The sequence below is a fragment of the Lithobates pipiens genome, unplaced genomic scaffold (assembly GCF_037356315.1).
Source record: "Lithobates pipiens isolate NorthernLeopardFrog02 unplaced genomic scaffold, aLitPip1_a1.2 Scaffold_3, whole genome shotgun sequence".
Classification (NCBI taxonomy): Eukaryota; Metazoa; Chordata; class Amphibia; order Anura; family Ranidae; genus Lithobates; species Lithobates pipiens.
Window position 1 is genome coordinate 222,760,077 of NW_027507790.1, and position 22,984 is coordinate 222,783,060.

The 22,984-nt window shown below is 43.4% G+C and overlaps 1 protein-coding gene across 1 annotated transcript in view; it reads left to right on the forward strand.

Annotated features, from left to right (window-relative positions):
• The window catches only part of C9 (complement C9), an 80,675-nt gene extending 64,771 nt beyond the window's left edge, over positions 1–15,904 (forward strand). Inside the window, exons 8-10 of the mRNA XM_077463300.1 lie at positions 6,606–6,781; positions 10,381–10,609; positions 15,537–15,904. Of these exons, the coding sequence (XP_077319426.1) occupies positions 6,606–6,781; positions 10,381–10,609; positions 15,537–15,691 (560 nt within the window). The 3' untranslated portion in view covers positions 15,692–15,904. The remainder of the gene's footprint in view (positions 1–6,605; positions 6,782–10,380; positions 10,610–15,536) is intronic.
• Positions 15,905–22,984: the final 7,080 nt, after the last annotated feature.

Here is a 22,984-nt window from a genome sequence, read left to right on the forward strand (position 1 = left end):
ATGGACACACACACACACAGGGATGGATGGACGGACACACAGGGATGGACGGACACACAGGGATGGACGGACACACAGGGATGGACGGACACACACACAGGGATGGACAGGCATGTCTCACCCTCGGCTTATACACGAGTCAATAAGTTTGCCAGTTTTTTTGGGGGTAAATTGGGGGCCTCGGCTTATATTCGGGTCGGCCTATACTCGAGTATATACGGTATTAGAATTTTAAACACTATAATAGACTAATGCACATAGTTCTTAGCCAATAGTCCATTAGATGCACTAATGGGCATCTATATACCAAGGAATGTGAGTAGCAGTCCCTATTATTGGCTTTGGAGATCATTTGCTTTGTACTACATATTCACACCTCCCAACTTTCTGAGATGAGAAACAGGGACACCTGTAAGTGGAAAGTATGTAGGCAAAGTGCATGCCCCCACCATGCCTCCAGTTATATAGACTACGAAGGACTGGTGTGCGAAAAAAAAGATAAATCCACTTTCTTTCTTCTTTTTACCACTACTTCATATTATACTGGCATTTTAAAATATGGAAAGAAATAATTTAGAGATTAGACAAATGGATTAGTAGTTTTAAGGCCCATTCACATTGGTACATTGCGGCAATGCACATGCTCTAGGTATGGTGCGTTGCAGTGTCATTCGCTTTGAATGGCATTCCAATGCATTGTACAGTAGGGAACCAGGCACTGCAGTGCAGAACAATGTGCACTACACACCATGCATTTTTGTGTGATGCATTGCCAAAAAAGGTCATACAGTATATGTTTTTTCATCGGTTGCAGTGTGCTGGCAGTCCATTAATAAAAAAAAACAAATGGAGCTGTGCTGTGCAAGGAAACTAACAAATAAAACGTGTGTGTATACAAATGATAAACAAATCGCACAAATATATAAATTGATGTGTCACCCCCCGGATACACCGTAGTGTATATAGTCCCAGAAAGTCTATATATTGGATTAATATTGCACAAATATAAAAATATAGAAAAGTCCACTCATTGAAATAAACCAAATTTGTGAGTATTAATTAGGCACCCAGTGACAGCTCTTCATGTGATGTGCAGTAATGTGTATCCACCACCTTTTAAGATGTAGGCTTAGCAGATCGCCAATATTTAGAGCATATCCCCAAGTTAAGGGTAATGTAGTTATCCAATTGGTATGGCTCCCCTGTTGTGGAAATGATGGATCCCACGTTCTCCTACCAGGGATGATCCACTGTCATGCGGTCACTCCTGCAGTGCTGCCTGATCAGCCGCACTGCGCTCGATCCGGCGGGTGGATGGTGGAGAAACGGACGGAGCAATCGGGCATCCAGGACCTGCAACCCGCACGTCCTGGATGCCTGATCGCTCCATCTGTTTCTCCACCATCCACCCGCCGGATCAAGAGCAGTGCAGCTGATCAGGCAGCACTGCAGGAGTGACCGCATGACAGTGTGATTTGTTTATCATTTGTATACACACACGTTTAATTTATTAGTTTATTTTCACAGCGCAGCTCCATTTGTTTTTATTGTTTGTCTGGTGTTGTATATCACTTTGAGTTGCAGCGTTGGTTGACACTAGAGTGCGTATTTTTTTTACTATATTAAGTCCATTAATAATGAATGGGCTGCCTAATACAATTCACTTAACAGGTGCTGTAAATGCACTACAACCGAATACAGTCTGGTACAAGAAGATTTAGCTGTTTTGACAGTACAGCGGCTAACAAGGACAAAGTTCAGGAGGGGCCGTTTTGTTGGCTAGTATCGGTGTGGAGGGACAATCTCTGCTTATAATATTGTGCACTGGACTGTATTCAGTTGCCGGTGTTGTGTCCAAACAGCAATTCATCAAAATCTCCAATTACTGATGGTTTAACCGCTTAAGCCCCAAAACCATTTGGCTGGCCAAAGACCAGAGCACATTTTGAGATTTGGCACTGCGTCGCTTTAACTGACAGTTGCGCAAAATGGCTCCCATACAAAATTGACATGCTTTTTTTTCCCCACAAAATAGAGCTTTCTTTTGGTGGTATTTGATCACCTCTGCGGTTTTTATTTTTTGCACTATAAACAAAAATAGAGCGTAAATTTTGAAAAAAAAACTCATTATTTTTTACTTTTTGCTATAATAAATTTCCCCAAAAATGTATAAAAAACATTTTTTTCCTAAGTTTAGGCCGATACGTATTCTTCTACATATTTTTTGTAAAATAAATTTCTATAAGCGTTTATTGATTGGTTTGTGCAAAAGTTATAGCGTCTACAAAATAGGGGTTAGTTGTATGGCATTTTTATTATTAATTTTTATTTTTTACTAGTAATGGTGGTGATCTGCGATATTTATTGGGACTGCGACATTATGGTGGACACGTCGGACAATTTTGACACATTTTTGGGACCATTGTATTTTTTACATCAGTGCTATAAAATTGCACTGATTACTGTAAAAATGACACCGGCAGTGAAGGGGTTAACCACTAGTTGGTTAGGGAGGGGTTAAGTGTGTCCTGGGAAGTGATTCTAACTGTTAGGGGAGGGGCTGTGTGTGACACTTCACTGATCATAGCTCCCGATCACAGGGAGCTATGATCAGTGACAGTGTCATTGGCAGAACAGAGAAATGTTTGTTTACATCAGCATCTCCCCGTTCTTCCTCTTCGTGAGATGATCGTGGGTATCCCCGCGGATATCGAGTCTGAGGGACCTGCGAACCTACGCACAGAGCTCGCAGCAGAATCGCGTGTGTGGTGCCGCTGGCGTGCATGTGACCACACGGTGGCAAATTCAAAGGGATGTACCTGTACGCCCATTTGCCCAGCCGTGCCATTCTGCTGATATATAAGTAAATCCGGCGGTCGGCAAGTGCTTAACCACTTGACCACTGGGCACTTAAACACCCTTAATAACCAGACCAATTTTCAGCTTTCGGTGCTCTCGCATTTTGAATGACAATTACTCAGTCATGCAACACTGGACCTATATGAAATTTTTGTCCTTTTTTTCACACAAATAGAGCTTTCTTTTGGTGGTATTTAATCACCGCTGGGTTTTTTATTTTTTGTGCTATAAAAGAAAAAATACCGAAAATTCTGTAAAAAAATGAATTTTTCTTTGTTTCTGTTAGAAAATTTAGCAGATTAGTAATTTTTTCTTCATAAATTTTGGCCAAAATTTATACCACTACATATCTTTGGTAAAAATAAGTACAAATTGGTGGATATTATTTGGTCTTTGTGAAAGTTATAGAGTCCACAAGCTATGGTGCCAATATCTGAAAATTGATCACACCTGAAGTACTGACGGCCTATTTCAATTCTTGAGACCCTAACATGCCAGAAAAGTACAAATACCCCCCCAAATGACCCCTTTTTGGAAAGAAGACATTCCAAGGTATTTAGTAAGAGGCTTGATGAGTTTTTTGAAGTTGTCATTTTTTCCCACAATTCTTTGCAAAATCAAGATTCTTTTTACTTTTTTTTTTTTTCACAAAATTGTCATATTATCAGGTTATTTCTCACACACAGCATATGCATACCACAAATTACACCCCAAAACACATTCTGCTATTACTCCCGAGTACGGCGATACCACATGTGTGAGACTTTTACACAGTGTGGCCACATACAGAGGCCCAACATGCATGGAGCGCCATCAGGTGTTCTGGAGCACCCAGGACAATTCTGACATTTCTCTCCTACATGTAAAAATCATCATTTATTTGCTAGAAAATTACATAGAACTCCAAAACATTATATATGTTTTTTTAGCAAACACCCTGGAGAATACAATGGTGGTCTTTGCAACTTTTTATCTCGCACGGTATTTGCGCAGTAATTTTTCGAATGCTTTTTTTTGGAAAAAAAACAGTTTTGTGCTTAAAAAAATAATAAAAAAAACACAGTAAAGTTAGCCCAATTTTTGCATAATGTGAAAGATGAAGTTACGCTGAGTAAATAGATACCTAATATGTCACTCTTCAAAATTGCACACGCTCGTGGAATGGCGCCAAACGTCGCTACTTAAAAATCCCCATAGGCGACGATTTAATTTTTTTTTACTGGTTATATGTTTTGAGTTACAGAGGAGGTCTAGGGCTAGAATTATTGCTCTCACTCTAACGTTCGCAGCGATACCTCACATGTGTGGTTTGAACACCGTTTTCATATGTGGGCGGGACTTACGTATGCGTTCGCTTCTGCATGCGAGCACATGGGGACAGGGGCGCTTTAAAAAAAAACTTTTTTTTTTATTGTTCATTTTACTTTATTTATTTCAGTTTGACATTTTTTTCCCCAAAAATAATTTTTTTGATCACTTTTATTCCTATTACAAGGAATGTAAACATCCCTTGTAATAGGAATATGGCATGACAGGTCCTCTTTACAGTGAGATGTGGGGTCAATAAGACCCCGCATCTCACCTCTAAGCTGGGAAGCCTGAAAAAAAAAAAAAAAAGATTCTGGCTTTGATCGTATTAGCGATTCGGTAGAAGCACCGGAGGGCGGAGGGTGGCGGGAGGGGGGGGGATGTCTATGGCTGGGTATTGCAGGGTATCACCGAATATGGCTGGGTATCTCAGAGTATGGCGTTGCAGAGTACTGCGTTGCAGAGCATTGCAGGGTATTGGTGGGTGTTGCAGAGCATTGCAGAGTGTTGCAGGGTATTGGCGGGTGTTGCAGAGCATTTCAGAGTGTTGCAGGGTATTGGCAGGTGTTGCAGAGTGTTGCAGAGTGTTGCAGAGTGTTGCAGAGTGTTGCAGGGTGTTGCAGGGTGTTGCAGAGTGTTGCAGGGTGTTGCAGAGTGTTGCAGAGTGTTGCAGAGTGTTGCAGGGTGTTGCAGAGTGTTGCAGGGTGTTGCAGAGTGTTGCAGGGTGTTGCAGGGCATTGCGGAGTGTTGCAGGGCATTGCAGAGTGTTGCAGGGCATTGCAGAGTGTTGCAGAGTAATGGCAGGGTATTGCAGAGTAATGCAGAGTAATGCAGAGTAATGGCAGGGTATTGCAGAGTAATGCAGAGTAATAGCAGGGTATTGCAGAGTAATGCAGGGAATCGAGGGGTTAATTTTCGGTGAGCATCGATGTGGGCACTGCAGATGCAGCCCACATCGCTGCTGACACCGATCTCTTCCCTCTCCGCTGTACCGATCGGTACAGAGAGGGGGAGGGAGGAACCGGCGTCATAACATGACGCCGGCTTGTTTACAAGTGATCACTCCGTCATTTGACGGAGCGATCATGTGGTAAACGGCCGCGATGAGCGGCCGTTTACCGTGATTCGTGATGCGCCGGGTCCACTGGACCCAGCGGTCACGGATGCTCTCGTGTGCGCGCCCCAGGGGGCGCGCGAGAGCAGAATTCTGGGAGGCCGTTAATTAACGGCCCCTCAGAGTTAAACAACCGCCCTGAAGCCGTTAGTTGGCAATGGGCGGTTGTTAAGTGGTTAAAGAAACCAGAAGTAAAGTAGTTGGAGTTTCTGACAAGTTGGCTATTTTGACAGAACACCGACTCAAACACTGGCTGTACACAACACTACAATAATGCCTTGTACACACAGTCGGACATTCCGACCACAAAATCCATCAGATTTTTTCTGACGGATTTTGTCCGAAACTGGTGTTGCATACACACGGTCAGACAAAGTTGTCGGAAAATCCGATTGCTTGGAACGTGGTGACGTTCGTTGCATACGATGGGACTACGTAGAGGCTAGTAGCCAATAGCTTTGGTCTCGTAATTTGATCTGAGCATGTGTGGCACTTTTATCCGTCGGAATTCTCTACAAACAATCGGAGAAAGTCCGATTGGATTTTTTTGTCGGAAAATTTTAGATCCTGCTCTCAAATTTTTTCCGTCAGAATTTCCGACGGAAAAAGTCCGATAGAGCCCACACACGATCGGATTTTCCAACAATATAATCCAATCGGACCTTTTCCGTTGGAATTTCCGACCGTGTGTACAGGGCATAAGAGTCTCCTCTTATAGCTGTGCTAGTGTAAAAGTTTTCTCTGATGCCAGACACCGAATCCTTTTAATGTCATTGCTAAAGTCCGGGCTACAACATACCTCCCAACATTTTGGGATGGAATGAGGGGCACCTACTAGCAAAGGTATGTAGGCATAGGACACGCCCCTGTCACACCCCCTTAAAGGAGAATTAACCCAAAAAAAAAGGTTAATTAAATCCACAAAGGCTTTTTTTTTACCACTACTATTCCTTTATATTGGCTTTTAAAATTTACAAATGGCAGATATTTAAAATTTGGATGGAAGGTTTAGCACTGGGAATTTTCTGTACAACTATATAGATCAGACCAAAATGAGGGACAAATGAGGAGGAATGAGGGACATTGCTCCAAATCAGGGACAGACCCTCAAAATCAGGGACAGTGCCTCAGAATCAGGGACAGTTGGGAGCTATGCATAAATGTATACTGAAGAATGATAACAAAAAATGTGTTAGTGGGGATTAGTGCTAGCTGCGGTTGCAGAATGATGACTATTATTTGAATGCAACCCCTGCCCCAGTGCTGTCGCTTTGTAGATAGACTTGTGATTTTGTTATTCTGACTCCTTTTTGTATCTTTACAGCAACACCAGATAAATTGGGTATCATTCACAAAGTCGTTTCTTTTGTTGAGGGAGGGGCAACAGCTGTTACTGCAAAATTAAATGCTAAACTTGAGCATGATGAAAAAATCGACATTAATGATTTTGTAGAATGGGCTGCTTCCTTAGGAGACAATCCTGTGATTTTAAAGTCTAAGGTAAGTTATTTTGTGTTTTAATGAATTTCTCCTTCTTGAATGTCACAGAGGACTTCTACTTACTCCAAAATAATTGCAGCAATTTGTATTATATTATATTGGAATTGTTCTTCCACGTCTAGGGGTTCCCATGGTTGATACCCAGCAACTTGGACGCTGACACCAATAAAGTCCTTTTGAAAGGTTTTATTTTGCAGGGGTAACATCCAATAACACAGTCTCGTACAGGAGGGCACGGGTGAAGAACTCAGGCACCTTGAACTGCAGACATAGCAAAGTCTCTAATACCACCCAGAGTGTAGCCACTCGCAGCTGGGCGGTTCAAGGCTGAACAAATCTCTAGCCAGAGATTATGGCAGTCAGCACTTTGTTTCAGAACTTGTAAAATCTCTGACCTTGAACAAGTTGTAACTGAAAGTGAACAGGAACCTTTTTCCTCAGTACCTGGAACGTTCTCTGTCTCCTTGGTAGTACTGGAAAAAGCATGGGTTCGTCAATGTCCTTCCCAACTCAGTAATCAGGCATTTCTCAGGATGCCAGCTTGTTGGCCCTCCTCCGAAGAGTCCTCCCCGGTCACCTTCACGAGCTGTGGTACCCCTACAAGCTAAGAGCACACCCGGACACCGTGAATCCTCCCTCAGTTACTGAGCCTCGGACCAGTCGGTTTCCGAGACTCGGGAACAGACGGATCCCTACCCCAGACCAGGCGGGTCTATTGGGGGTAAGCAACAGAAGCATGTTGCGGGATGTTGAACAACCCATGACCGGGACCCCTCACGGGGCTACCCCAGTCCAGGAAAAAAATAACAGACCGCTCGGGCCTCACAAACTCAAAATGTGACCTCAACATCTTAAGTACCCCCTCCCAGACTCCTCAGCGGGGCCCGGCACACCCACTGATTGTTTCCGAGAAGGCTGATACCCAAAACATGTAACCAGGCCTGGTTCTGGCTTGTCATGTTCACCTCACTGTACGCATGACCAGGCAGAACTTCTAACACAGCCCAGCCAGACTGATGTCAAAGTTAACCTACATAATTAACCCTCAGAACACCAATACTGTTCTTAGGCAATAACTAAATTTACACATGAATGACACTTTGTCCAAAATGTCATCCTCTACAGAAGTCAAAATTTTTTGTCTCCTATCACCTCTTTCTTAGCATATACTTTATGGCAATCTGTTGATTTTAAACAAAAAGGGTTTAGTAATAGATTTATGAACTTTTCTGTTTGACTGCTACCCTTGTTCTTATTGCACTTTTTAGGTGACATTACATTCTCCTTTCTGTAACTTTCAGGAGCTTGTTACGGCACACAATGGTATAGGAACAGAGGTTGAAGTAACTGCAACAACATCTGGACCCAACTTCAAGCTAACTGCCCCATGTCCTCAACAACACTTAGCTCTGGAATTTCTTTTATAAATACACCCCTATCTATCGTTCAAAACTCCATATGCATTTGTTCTGTGCGAATGCGGGCAACATCAAATGTTACTAGGTCCGATGTTCTTCATTCATAAGAATAGTGTGTATCAGAAAAATACCACATTATAGCCAATAGATGGAGCTGATGATCATAGTCATTATTTCTTTCCTATGATGATCAGCTCCATCTAGTGCCCATAATGCTGTATTTTTATGATGCATGCTAGGCTTCATGAATAACGACCTCGAGAGAAAATATCCTAGTAATATTTCAAAAGAATAAATGTATGTGCAGTTTCACGGGACAGATAGCTTTTGGGTGGCCAGAACAAAGTGAAATGACTCGTGCCCTTGTGCCCCCCAGTTCTTAGACAGATTACTTGACCAAGCGCAGGATCTGCGTGGGTAAACCAAACTCTGCACCATCCTCTTGCTTACCATCTAAGCACACCTCACCACACCTCTTGGTGTGCTATGTATAAAAACTTTTGGTGTGAGGAGCAAAATAGATGTAGCACCCCCCTGGGTATACTGGGTGCAGGAAGGTACCTCCAGATACAGGGAGCAGGCTTACATTCACCCTAGGGCTGAGTCCATGGCTATAATGGGAAGTTTGAACAAAATATGGGCGCCAGTCACGTATTATTCAATGCTTTAATTAGAACTTGAGAAAGGTTGTAGGAAAGAAGTTGAGGGGAGGTTTCAGATACCTTTTTAGCAGATCACTTACAGACTCCTTGAATCAAAAGACAAAACAGCTTTCTTTTAGCAGATCTTGAATGCCTGGGTAGGTCTCTCACACAGACCTAACAACCAGTAAGATGTCTGGATAAGCCTCTCTCACAGACTTATCAGCCAGAAGATGCCTGGATAAGTCTCTCTCATAAACTTAGCAGCCAGGAGCGCATTACCTTGATTTGATTGTAGAACAGTTTGACAGTACCAGATGCTTTAAGCCGACCCGGCAGTACTATGAGGGTAGATTAGATGTAGGTGCATCCTCCAAGCAAGTTACCAGGCCCTTCTGGGAGACCAGCCTTCATCCTGGCTCTCTCCAGCAAGGGTCCTCCCCTGGCTCTCTCCAGCAAGGGTCCTCCCCTGGATCTCCTCAGCTTGGCTCGGCTTCTTCCAAACAGGCAGGACAGCCTAAGGACCACCTCCGGAGTAGTAGGCCCCAGACAGGCTTCTCGGCCTACTTGCAGAGTTTGCAGCAATGTAGCCTCAGGCCTGGAGGGCCACGAGGTGAGGACTGACTAAAGCACATGGCCGGAACCTCCTACTGGGCTGTTTCTGGAAAAAGAATATTCATTACAGCTTAAAGTGGTTGTAAACCCATTTTTATAAGTTTATGCTACAGGTAAGCCTATATTAAGGCTTACCTGTAGCTACCCTGGATATCTCCTAAACCTGTACTGTTTAGGAAATATCCCCCTGTATCTGCATGTGCTGAAGTGATCGGCACATGCCCACTGAAGCAATGGCACATCTTGCTGTTCTTCCAGTTAGATATGCCGTTACCACCGGCTCCCATGTGCATGCGTGGGAGTGATGTCATTGCGGCTCCGGCGCAGTGAGAGATGTCTGCGGCTAGAGGGGGGGTCGAGGATGGCTGCTGGGGCTTCGATGTAAGGTAAGTAATACATAATGAGCGAGTATGCTATGCATGCTCGCTCATTATGCCTTTGTCTTGCAGGTTTTTTATTTTTTTATTTAAAGGGTTTACATCCACCTTAACTTCGTTTATTTGGTTCTGTCCTAAATTTGACTGTGTTGTGAATTTCCCACTTTTGCCAGTAGGTGTCACTGGTACCACAGGAAAGTGTGAGAATAACAACTATGGTATGTACAATTAATCTGAGCTGTTTACAGCTCAGCCAAAAACAAAATTTACATTATAGTCTCATTTTTAGAAATAGGGGGCTACATAGAGATATAGCAAGAGACGAGTAGTGTACTTATGTGTGCTGTGGTCTTTTATGTGCTTTTTCTTTCTACATCAGTTACACTTGGGCTCCCTGACGTCATCAGGGCTAGAAGAGCTGCACCCTATGTATTTTGCAGTAACATATATACAGTAAATATATATGACATTGTAAACTTTTCACATGTAAGTCTTTTCACATGTAATTGTATGTGTTATTATTTATATAATTGTTTTGTTGTCTACAGATGTCACCAATTTATTCTCTGGTCCCACTTGATATGAAGGAGGCATACAACAAGAGTCAACACCTGCAAAAAGCCATTCTTGACTACATTGAGGAATACAGCACATGTAAATGCCAGCCATGTAGAAATGGCGGTACCTTGCTTGTGGTAGACGGTGAATGTTTTTGCAAGTGCTCAAACCACTTTGAGGGCGTGGCTTGCCAGACATCAAAGTCTGCCCTATATCCATGTAAGTAAATGTAACTAGGTGAATGAGGCATTGGGAGGCAAAGGCACATAAATTGGCAGTTGTTTCAAGCAGATCTGTACTGAGAAATAGAAAAAAAAGTGCTAGCATTGACTTTTTTTTGGTAGAAGAGACTTTTATGTCTTTTCTGACAAAAAAAATATATACATATTTTTTAAGACAACATTTTTTAACAGTACAGTGTCCACTCCTGTCATCTGTCAGAGGCAGTGTAGAGGCAGGATTGTGAGACCCTGACCTACATTTGCAGGAGTTGGATCATAGTAGGGTGTACTATTGAAAAAGACGTTGGCAGTTGGAGAAGCTTTTGAGAGCATGACATTCTATTGCTGAAACATTGAGAAATCAGAGGTAAGATTGCCAGTATACATGTAGGCATGTGCACTCTACTTTCTCCACTGCAGGTGGCGCCTTTCCCCAGCAGCACTGTGTTGAAGAGGAAGTCGGGGGAACACAGTTCCTCTGGTTTCCTGAGTCAATGGGGAATCATCCAATTGGATGCTGCCACCCTATGTGACTCTGGCAGCCATCTTGGGTCAGGCAGAGCTGATTTAAGGCCCTGGCTCCCAGGGTTGGCATGCATTTTTAAAATGGTAGAGTATGGACAGTAGACAGTAGCTTCGGTTCGTTGTCATTCGTAAAATACATCATTTTGTTCTGTTATATTCCTTATGTTACGTTAATATGTTTTTGGATAATTCATTATTATTCGTAAAGTGCCGAATTCATTCGTTCATATTCGTTGAAATTCGCTATTTATGTATGTATAGACATTCGTGATAATGATTCGTAGTTTGGAAAGTCGCTTGTTTATTGAATCTTTTAACACACACAATGACAACGTCTCTTCTCCTCGGCTCAAATACAATACAACACCCTTCTAACTCAGTTCTCAAGAATGCAATTTGCCAGTAATCCATCCTCCGGGACACAAAATTATTTGGCTGATTGGACTATAAGATTTACTTTGAGCAGACCTTTTGTTTCATTAGATGTTTAAAGAATTACCGAATCATGTCGAATTTATTCATTATATTTCTTTCGTATTCGTTATTATTCGTTATTTCTTTATTCGGACATTTGGATGCATCCGAATGTCTGAAAGATGCAAAATTCGGCTGAATTTCAATTCTTTACGAAACAAATTGCACAATGGACAGGTCCCCCTGCCTGATAGGGACATTACTAGTGGCAGGGAAAGGTTCCTGACAAGGAGAGAAAGCGTAGGGCTCGCAATCTCTATGGACACCTGCCTTTTGGGCACAAGACGGCCAGGTTGCATTCTTCCCCTCTCTACAGACGCTGACAGTCTGCTATAATCTGCTCTCTACACGCTGTTGGAACTGTGAGTGTTCCCGGTTGGGCTGCCTTCTCACCTTTTATTCCTTCCTTTTACTGCATGTGTTATTCAGCCGCACTGCGCTGCACTCCACTTACACTTGGTGGCAGACGTCAGGATAAGTCCCTGGCAGCGGGTGGGGAAGAAGGATCGAACTCCAGCATGGCTCCACTAGAATCGGCCTTAGCTCTTAAACCGAAGTTCAGTGGTTCTAACATTTCCTTGGGAGAGTGGCAGGATCTTGTCCGAAACTGTTGCATACACACGGTCGGACAAAGTTGGCGAAAAATCCGATCTTTCAGAACGTGATGACGTAATTTCATCACGATGGGACTACATTCAGGCTAGTAGCCAATAGCTTTGATGTAGGAATTTGATCTGAGCATGCGTGGCACTTGGTCCGATCAAAATGCTCTACACATGATCGGATTAGGTCCGACCGGCCCAGTTGGTCGGGAAATATTTCCAACATGTTGGAAAATTGGGTCAGACGGAGATTTGGACAGAATCAGTCCGATGCATACCACACACAGTCGGATTATCCGATGACATGGTCCGATAGGACACATTCCGACGGATTCTCCGACCATGTGTACAAGGCTTTAGAGGATCTATCTGGGGAAACAATACTGCTCCCAGAGCTCAGGCGAAGGTTCTTCCTAAGGAAACAGCAGGAGGCAGAGAACCTCACTCTTTAGGACACTTTCACACTGAGGCTGTGGGGGAGTTTATAGTGCCCCCAAAGCCTTACTGCTGAAACGCTTTGCAGGCACTTCAGCAGCGATGCCCATTCATTTCAATGGACAGGTGCATTTTAGGAGCAGTGTATTCACTGCTCTTAAACCTCCCCCAAAGATGTTGCTTACAGGGCTTTTTTTTAACGTCCCACAAGCGCACCGCTCCAGTGTGAAAAACACTCGGGCTTTCACACTGGAGTTACAGGAGAGGCACTTTGCAGGTACTATTTTTAGTGCTAAAACACTTGTAAAGTGCCTCAGTGTGAAAGTAGCCTTACACAGTAGGAAAAGGGAAGTAGAATTTACACCACTCCAAGGCTGTCTGCAAATTAAAGATCTCTTGTTACTGCTTTGGCAGTAAGACTGGGTGCCTGCCAAGGTCCGCAACCTGGGAAATCCATGCAACAAAGAGAAAAGGCGGCACATCCAGAGATGAAGAAAAATGTGTTGGTTTATTGTAGAATCAAAGGTTAAAAAGCCTTACACAGTAGCCATGCAGAACCTGAGGAGGTGCCTAGAAAAAAGGGATGTGCGTGGCTCTGCTGACATCACTGACGCAGACCACATATTAAGGGATCAATTCATAATGGGCCTAAAGGGTGGCCCAGCCTGGAGGGCCTTGCAAGAGAGGGTAAAAGTACAACTCGCCATCTCCTTCCACAGTGTGGTGGTGGTTGCATTTGTGTGGGAGCAGGAGGCAACATGTGCGAAGGTAGCAGTCACCAAGAAATTTGAACTTGTATACTTCAAAGAGGAAGGTATGGGCAGGATCGAGGCTGAATCAATAAACAGAAGTAAGGGAGATTATGTAAAGAGGTAATCTATATGTGAACATGTACAAAGCACATGAGAGTAAAATGTGTAGTCTCTCACCGTTGGGTTACAGTCTCTACACCAGTAAGTCACGCTGGTGTAGTAACCTCAATTTAATGACATTGTCTGGGGGGATGTTTCAGTATTTATATGGATTAGACTAATCTAAGGTGTGGTCAAAATGGATATTGCTATCTCCTCCCTTTATGAAATGGCCTGCCGTGTGGGGCAATAAGTAAAAAAATCAATTTTGCCTGCTTTAGGAGCAAATGAGGGTGATTGTATGTTTGTTGATTTTCACTGCGACTGAGACCTATGTACCTTCCCGATCTCTTATGATGTCACGTGAATGTGAAGAAAACTTTTTTGGACCGAAAAATCGCCACTCCTCTCTTTTTCTCTGGATCGTTAGCAACACAATGTAGAGTATTTGAGCATAACTACCTTTCAACAACTTCCCCTTTGCTCTCTCCATCCCATACATAAATAACCGGGAAAGAGACAGAAGAGTAACCCACCTTAGATGCCATTTGAACCCTTAGTGAATCCTAATTTGTTTATGGTAAAGCAAAATTAAAATCTCTCAATCAACTTATTTTTTTAATCCTTATGCCGCTAGCATTAGTAAATAGGAAGGCATATTATATTTACTTATGTTAAACTTTTTTTTTATATTTCCTCAATTGGTCAATATGATGTCATACATCCCAGGAAATTTCTTTATGGAGAAGGGAAGGAGGGGCTTATTTCAAAGTGATTTCTCAACAAAATAAAACACAGATGAGTTTGCTTTGAATATTTGAAATGAATAAAAAAGCATTTTCTGTTTTTTGGTACTCAGCTTTTACACTGGGGTCCTTTACAGGCGCTACAGCGCCAAAAATAGTGCCTGCAAAGCACCCTGAAAGAGCCACTCCATTCACTCCAGTGAGCGGTGCACTGGCCGGAAGTCCTGCTAGCAGTATCTTTGGAGCGGTGAAGAAGCGGTGTGTATACCGCTCCTCCACTGCTCCTGCCCATTGAAATCATAGCAGCAGCGCTTTGCGGGTGGTTTTAACCCTTTTTCGCCTGCTAGCGCTGGTTAAAAGTGCCCCACTAGCATCCGAATACCTCCGCAAATAAGACGCTGCCCCCTCCCCAGTGTGAAACGGACCTTAAGGTAACGCTTTTAATCTCCTTCTAATCCTAGTGTTTTTTGCTAATTTTTGTAAATGTTTGTATGTACAATATTTTAATTTGCATTCATTTATGTTTGTAGCACCAAATTTAAAAAAATACTGTGTATTAGAAACATGATTCTAGTTCCTATATAAAGGGCCAAATCACAAAATAAATACATTTTTAAGCCTAAAATTTGTTGTTAAAAATTTTAGTTAACCCATATTCTTTCCCTACCCTTAGCTGTTTTAAATTCTAGTTTTTGTAGCGTTGATCTAAAGAGCTCTAGTATGGAGGGACTTTGGCATCCTTCTTTGAGTGCCAGATGACCTTGTCCTCATATTGCATATAAAGTATGGGGGTCATTTACTAAAGGGAAATCCACTTTGCACTGCAAGTGCACTTGGAAGTAAAGTCGCTGTAGATCCGAGGGGGGCATGCAAGCAAAATAAAAAAACAGCATTTTAGCTTGCACATGATTGGATGATAAAATCAGCAGAGCTTCCACTCATTTAAGATCTACCCCTTAGATGTAGAGCGACTGCACTTTCAAGTGCACTTTCAGTGCAAAGTGGATTTGCCTTTCGTAAATAACCCCCTATATATCCACTAGTAACTTCAAATCAGCTGGCAACTTTCAGCACTAGTGGCAACCAATGTCAGCAGCATCCACATCACCTGTCCTCTTCACCAAGCCGGCAGACTACAGTGTATTGCCCTAGCCAGCCTTTCTCTATGGGGCCTAATAAAAAGAAATCTACTTACAGTACACACCTAAGTGGAAAACGCAAAACATTCTATTTAACTTGTAACATTCAATTCAGAATTTCTCCTATTATCAATTATAATTTCTTTTGCACAGCCTCTACAGCCATCGATGGACATTGGAGCTGTTGGAGTGACTCATCTTCCTGTAAAAATCAAGAAAGGACGCAGACGCGTCACTGCAATAACCCGCCCCCACAAAATGGCGGTAAGCCATGTGCTGGAGACAAGGAAAGGAAAATCTTGTGCTGAGCTGGAGAAAAAAGATCTTATATTATGAAGGCAGTAAGGTCTCTGTTTGAACGAGTCACTCAAATTGTAAATGTAGTACTTGTGTAACATACCAAGGAAGAAGGAAAGAGAACATGAATAGATAACCTTGTACCTCTGTAAGTAATAAACAAGCATTGAGATACAGCTTCTTCTTATTTCATGGTTTGACAAATAAAGAAATAAATCTCAGAATGTTTTGTGTGTTCCTGTTTCGGGGTAGAAGGGAAGGAATGTATAAGATATTGTGGAGGACTGCATTAAAGTCAACCTGTTGCTTTTCTCAGCGCAAGTTCACATCTTCAGCTCACAAAAATAGCTCCTAGTTGGTTCAACTCCAGACAACATTTTTTTTTTTAAACTTTGAACAGCTTTGGGAAGAATTTACATTTCTATTTGATTTTAATTCTGTCTTTGACCCCATGGGGAAGATTTCCACTTTCTGTTCTTTAGTGCTCCAACGAGTAAAAGGGGGAGCAGTCACCCCTGGGAAAGGAAAGCAGCAGAAACATTATCAAAAGTTCTAACCCTTTCCGACTCTACTAAAATGCGTTTTTCTCTTTGTAAGTGTCCCCCATTGAGAGATTTACATTTTAACAGGACACAGACGGCGATAAAAAAAACTGGTACTAATCCTTCTCTACACTATCCAAAACTAAAATAAAAAGTTTTAATAAGCCTTAACCACTTCCAGCCCAGGCCAATTCTGGCATTTCTACATGTAAAAATCATATATTTTTTTGCTAGAAAATTACTCAGAACCCCCAAACATTATTATATGTATATATGTGTGTATATATATATATATATATATACTGAATATATGTATGTATATATATATATATATATATATATATATATATATATATATAATTTATTTATTTTTTTTAAAAAATTAACAGGGACCCTGGAGGATAAAATGTTGTTGCAATTTGTTATATCACTTGGTTATCTACCTCTAAGTTTCCTTCCTGACACAAATTTCCATCTGCTTTTATGTCCTGTGTCAGAGAGCTTGTCAGAAGTTATCATACTGAATTGCTGATAACAGAAAAAAGTAGAAAGACACAGGATTCAGAGCTTTGGAGAGAGATAAGTAAACAGTACAGAAATATGTGTCCCTCCAGTCCAGCGCAGCGCAGCGCAGTCCATCCATCCTTCCTCTGTCTCCACTGGTGGAGACACTGCGGGATCCCGGCAGCCTGACATTTCTTATATGAGGAGGGCGGGGCCACCCATCACCTGATCCCACCCCCCTCTGACGCAATGAAGTATCTGATGTAACACAGGTTTCCGTTACATCAGACGGGGGCGGGGGTCACCCACATGTTTAAGAAAGGGAGAAAAAACTGCGCTACGGAATGGAAATAATACTGGTCGGAAGCTGCAATTCAGATGTATACCAAAAATACACAAATAAACAAAAAAGAAAAAAAAGAACTGCGCTAACCTCAAATTCCCAAAGTGAATGAGATATATGTACGTGCTAAACCCACGATATAAACCTTAATATCTTAATATCTCTGAAACCACCTCAAAGAATAGTGCATACAATTATATATACAAAAATGTACAAAATTGATATAAAATAAAACACAATTGCGTGTCAATAATGTGAACAACCCAAAAACAACAAAGATTATATAAACCTATATATATATACCCCTAAAAATAAAATAAAAACATACCCCAAAACTTGAAAAGTGCATGAAATAAATTACTAAAAATTGTCAACTCTATATAATGTCCATATGATTATATAACAAAATATTGTTGTAAAGTGTCCATATAATAAACAAACACCAGTGAAAAATTCTTCATATGACTAGCTGGATTTGAAGTGCACAAATTAAATATCCTCTCCAGGAGTATAATGTGCTTTTCCCATCACCAAACAAATTAATTGGCTCCTTACCAGCTCCAAGCCACCCCCCGTTACAGAGGGTCACCACAGGCAAAATGCAATCAAATGGATATCCAGGTAGCTGTTCCCCCTCAAGCGATCCCAGACCTTTCACACAGTAGGGCTATGGCTGTTACTCCACATGTCACTCCCAACTCAACGTGGTATCACATAGGGAAAAACATAGGCTCCATATAGTGTAAAAACAATGATTTTAATTTGAAAATAACGAATGTATACACTTACATAAGAGAATTTAAAAGCAGGCTCAAAACAGAAGCGTGCGCCGGACGGACACACGCCACAGAAAAAACCAACCCGTCCTTCCTGGTCTGTAACGAACTAACACGACTGGGGTGACGTCGACAGGGCGGTGCGAACGTGTCAACGTCACCCCAGTGGTGTTCGTTCGTTACAGACCAGGAAGGACGGGTTGGTTTTTTCTGTGGCGTGTGTCCGGCCGGCGCACGCTTCTGTTTTGAGCCTGCTTTTAAATTCTCTTATGTAAGTGTATACGTTCGTTATTTGTATAGCGATACCCTCACTTAAGAGGGCCGCAAGTTTGGTTTGGGTCCTGAGCACAGCTCCGCCAACCCCCCGGCAATCTGCACTACCCACTTTGGCACAGTTAGTATCTAGCAATACACATTAAATCACTTATACTCTAAATATGTGTGTGTGCGTGGGTGGATAACTCAAGCTCATAGACAATCCTTGAAAGTATATAACTGACTTTACTTATTTTTTTTATAAAAGGAATAACATGAATCAAACATTTGGATTGCAACACATAAGCAGGTCCCTGCAGTAACCAGTGATAAAGATAAACAGAGTCATCAGCATAATAAAGTATTGCTATGCAACTCTAACGCTGCCCTTTTTCAGCTACTTCCCCGCATGGGTAAACTAACACCCAGCACTATCTACCTATGCAGTCAGGCCTGACTGATCTAGATGGAAGTCCAGTAAAACAATATTCGCTAGCAATCTTTCGGTGGTGCACTTGAAGAACAACTTTGTAATCCAAACGAATAATAAAGATAAAGCATCTGTCTTTAAACAGCTCTCACCACCCGGACAAGTCCAAGTCCGGTTTCGCTGCCTTTTCGTCTAGGAACAGGAATCCACCGACCTCCGAGTCTTCAATCCTTCTAAGTGTACTGCAGCAAGGAATGAGAAAATGTCTCTCAGGTGCAACTAGGCTGGCAGAGAGCTCTTTGGAAAAGAGCACAAGGCCCAGGCTTCAGGCCTTGTGCCTCAGCAGTTCAGCACAGATCTCCTCTTGCTAGGAGAGGGGGGTGTCCAAAGAGAGCGAACTAGGCCTCTCCCCCTCCTTATATGCCCTCCCCATAAGTCTCTGGGGCATAACTCAAAACATCCTGGGAACCAGCGGGGTTCTGGGAACAGTAGTTTTATAGTCCTTAAAGAGACCCCGCTACACACTCCCCCCACTTAAACTCTTTGGTCCCCAAAGATAAACTTTTAACACATATCCTGTACCAATTTTGAAAGTGCTGGGTATGATGTTGGTACAGGGAATTTCCACCAGAACTCAGAGGTGGGATTCCCTGTCCCACAGGTCTCACTGACATGAGTGGCCTGCCTAACTGTGCCAGAGAGTGAGCTGGGGTTGCCCTCCACCAAATGGTCAGTGGAAGGATTAGAGCGTTCAGCACTTCTTCTAGCAGTCACAACAGAGTCCTCAGAGCTCTCCCCCATTTGAGAGTAGGTTAGCTTCTTGGGGGGTCTCACAAGTCGGCGAGCTCTCTGTTCTCTTGGGACTTCAGGCTCTGGTGCCACAGGCTCTACTTCAGGAACACATTCTGACAGCATCACTGGTTCTGGAACATCGGTCCTTTCCTCTTCTGAGTAAATGCTAGGGATATCTTCCCAGCCTTCAGGCACACCACTAGATGGAATGAACTCTGTAGCTTCTGGGTTCAGTGTCCCATCCTGTGTATCCTCAGTAGGTGGGAGATCTATGGCAGAATTTCCTGGAGTTGATGAAGGCCACAGCCACTCAAGCTCTCCTCTTCCACCTTCACCTCGTTGGGGATCTTGTCCATCTCTAACCCGGGAGGTCTGAGACCGAGTGCTGGGTCCCGGGGTATCCAGAATGGAAACAGATTCAGGTGGATTTCTCACTGGAGGTATTCTGACTGCTTCAGTAAGCGGGAGCAAATGATTCCTGTGCCAAGTCTTCAAGGGCCCCACTTTCCCCTCTGGTTTTAGCTTATACACAGGCAATCCAGGTAGCTTTCTGCAAATGACATAGGGCTCGGATCTCCATCTATCAGCAAGCTTGTGCTTCCCAGGGATCCCCAGATTGCGTAGCAGTACACGGTCCCCAGGCTGCAGGTCTTGCACTCGAACCTTCAGATCGAAGTTCCTCTTGTTGCGGGCTCCCCTTTGGTCCGAGGCCGCCTGAGCTCGTTCATGGGCCACTTTCTCTCTGATCATTCGGATGAGGTCAATGTACTCCAGATTCTTCCCATCCAGTCGGGCACGCAGTGTCAATGCAATAGGATCCATGGGTTGAGCTCCCCTCAGTACCTGTTGAGCACGGGCCTCATCTACTTTTCCTGGGCTGATCCCCTTCTTTAGGATCATCCTATGCAGGATTTTATCTAAACGTCCCATGTAGTCTGATAGTTTTTCACCTTTCTTCTGGTAGCAATGCTCTAACTGATAAGCAAGCTCAGAGATTTTCTCTGTCCCACCAAACACAATCTGTAGTACATCTAGGTACTCCTGCGCATTACAGTCTGTCCTGCTCATCTTCAGGTTGCGTACGGCCTCTAGAGCAGGCCCCTTTAGACTTTCCACAATCCTCTGCTTCTTTCTGCGCTCTGGAACTTCCCATTCCTCTAGTGCCTGTGTTGCGCTATCTAACCACTCTTCAAATCCCTCTTCTTCCGAAGGTACAGGTTTCCTCCCTGAAAACATCCAGAGTTTTCTGTACCCCGACATCGGGTAATCTGTGGGATCCTTCTTGCACTGGGCCACAATCTCCCCCAGGACAGCACACAGTTCTGCGCTGAGGGTGGCCGGTGCTGATCTGAGACTCTCGGATGAGGTACGGGCCGCAGCCTGCGGTGATCCCGTTGGCGATGGCTCCTCTACGGTCTCAGTCGACCATTTCTCCCCTGGGAGGCTAATGACCACTGACTGCCTTGGGTCGACCTTAGCCGCTTCACACCACGCTCTGACTCCCTGTGGGTCCATGCCGGTACCTCTGGCGTGTTCACCGCTGTCTCAGAAATCCCGGATTTACGAGCCCCCACGTATAGCGATACCCTCACTTAAGAGGGCCGCAAGTTTGGTTTGGGTCCTGAGCACAGCTCCGCCAACCCCCCCAGCAATCTGCACTACCCACTTTGGCACAGTTAGTATCTAGCAATACACATTAAATCACTTATACTCTAAATATGTGTGTGTGCGTGGGTGGATAACTCAAGCTCATAGACAATCCTTGAAAGTATATAACTGACTTTACTTATTGTTTTTATAAAAGGAATAACATGAATCAAACATTTGGATTGCAACACATAAGCAGGTCCCTGCAGTAACCAGTGATAAAGATAAACAGAGTCATCAGCATAATAAAGTATTGCTATGCAACTCTAACGCTGCCCTTTTTCAGCTACTTCCCCGCATGGGTAAACTAACACCCAGCACTATCTACCTATGCAGTCAGGCCTGACTGATCTAGATGGAAGTCCAGTAAAACAATATTCGCTAGCAATCTTTCGGTGGTGCACTTGAAGAACAACTTTGTAATCCAAACGAATAATAAAGATAAAGCATCTGTCTTTAAACAGCTCTCACCACCCGGACAAGTCCAAGTCCGGTTTCTCTGCCTTTTCGTCTAGGAACAGGAATCCACCGACCTCCGAGTCTTCAATCCTTCTGGTGTACTGCAGCAAGGAATGAGAAAATGTCTCTCAGGTGCAACTAGGCTGGCAGAGAGCTCTTTGGAAAAGAGCACAAGGCCCAGGCTTCAGGCCTTGTGCCTCAGCAGTTCAGCACAGATCTCCTCTTGCTAGGAGAGGGGGGTGTCCAAAGAGAGCGAACTAGGCCTCTCCCCCTCCTTATATGCCCTCCCCCATAAGTCTCTGGGGCATAACTCAAAACATCCTGGGAACCAGCGGGGTTCTGGGAACAGTAGTTTTATAGTCCTTAAAGAGACCCCGCTACATTTGCAAATTAAAATTATTGGTTTTACACTATCTGGAGCCTATGTTTTTCCCTATGTGATACCACGTTGAGTTGGGAGTGACATGTGGAGTAACAGCCATAGCCCCATTGTGTGAAAGGTCTGGGATCGCTTGAGGGGGAACAGCTACCTGGATATCCATTTGATTGCATTTTGCCTGTGGTGACCCTCTGTAACGGGGGGTGGCTTGGAGCTGGTAAGGAGCCAATTCATTTGTTTGGTGATGGGAAAAGCACATTATACTCCTGGAGAGGATATTTAATTTGTGCACTTCAAATCCAGCTATTCATATGAAGAATTTTTCACTGGTGTTTGTTTATTATATGGACACTTTACAACAATATTTTGTTATATAATCATATGGACATTATATAGAGTTGACAATTTTTAGTAATTTATTTCACCCACGTTTGTCTCATTTAACTATTTGTTTGTCTCATTTAACAATATTTTACACTTTCTTTGTGAAATGGAAGGGGTACTTTTGTACCCCCTTACCTTTACAAACGGGGGGCTGGGATCTGGGGGTCCCCTTGTTAAAGGGGGCTTCCAGATTCTGATAAGCCCCCCGCCCGCTGACCCCCACAACCACCAGCCAGGGTTGTGGGTATGATGCCCTTGTCCATGGGGACATGGTGCTTTGGGGGGACCCCAAAGCATCCTCCCAATGTTGAGGGCATGTGGCCTGGTAAGGTTCAGGAGGGGGGGCGCTCTCTCGTCCCCCCCTCTTTTCCTGCGTCCTGCCAGGTTGCATGCTCGGATAAAGGGTCTGGTATGGATTTTTAGGGGGAACCCCACGTCATTTTTTTTTTATTTGACGCGGGGTTCCCCTTAATATCCATACCAGACCAGAAGGGTCTGGTATGGATATTTAGGGGGAACCCCACTTCATTTTTTTTAATTTAATGCGGGGTTCCCCTTAATATCCATACCAGACCTGAAGGGCCTGGTAATTGAATTTGGGGGAACCCCACGCTTTTTTTTTTTATCAATGACTTTCAATGAGTGTTCTCTGTATTACGGGAGCCGACAATTCATTATAGCCGCAAGTGATTTTAAATTACTTTTTTTCCTGCAGAAATTACAATTTGTGCAGGGGCAGTTCTAAGCATGGGAAACATGTGCCCCTTTACAAGCATACTATAGACACCCCCCA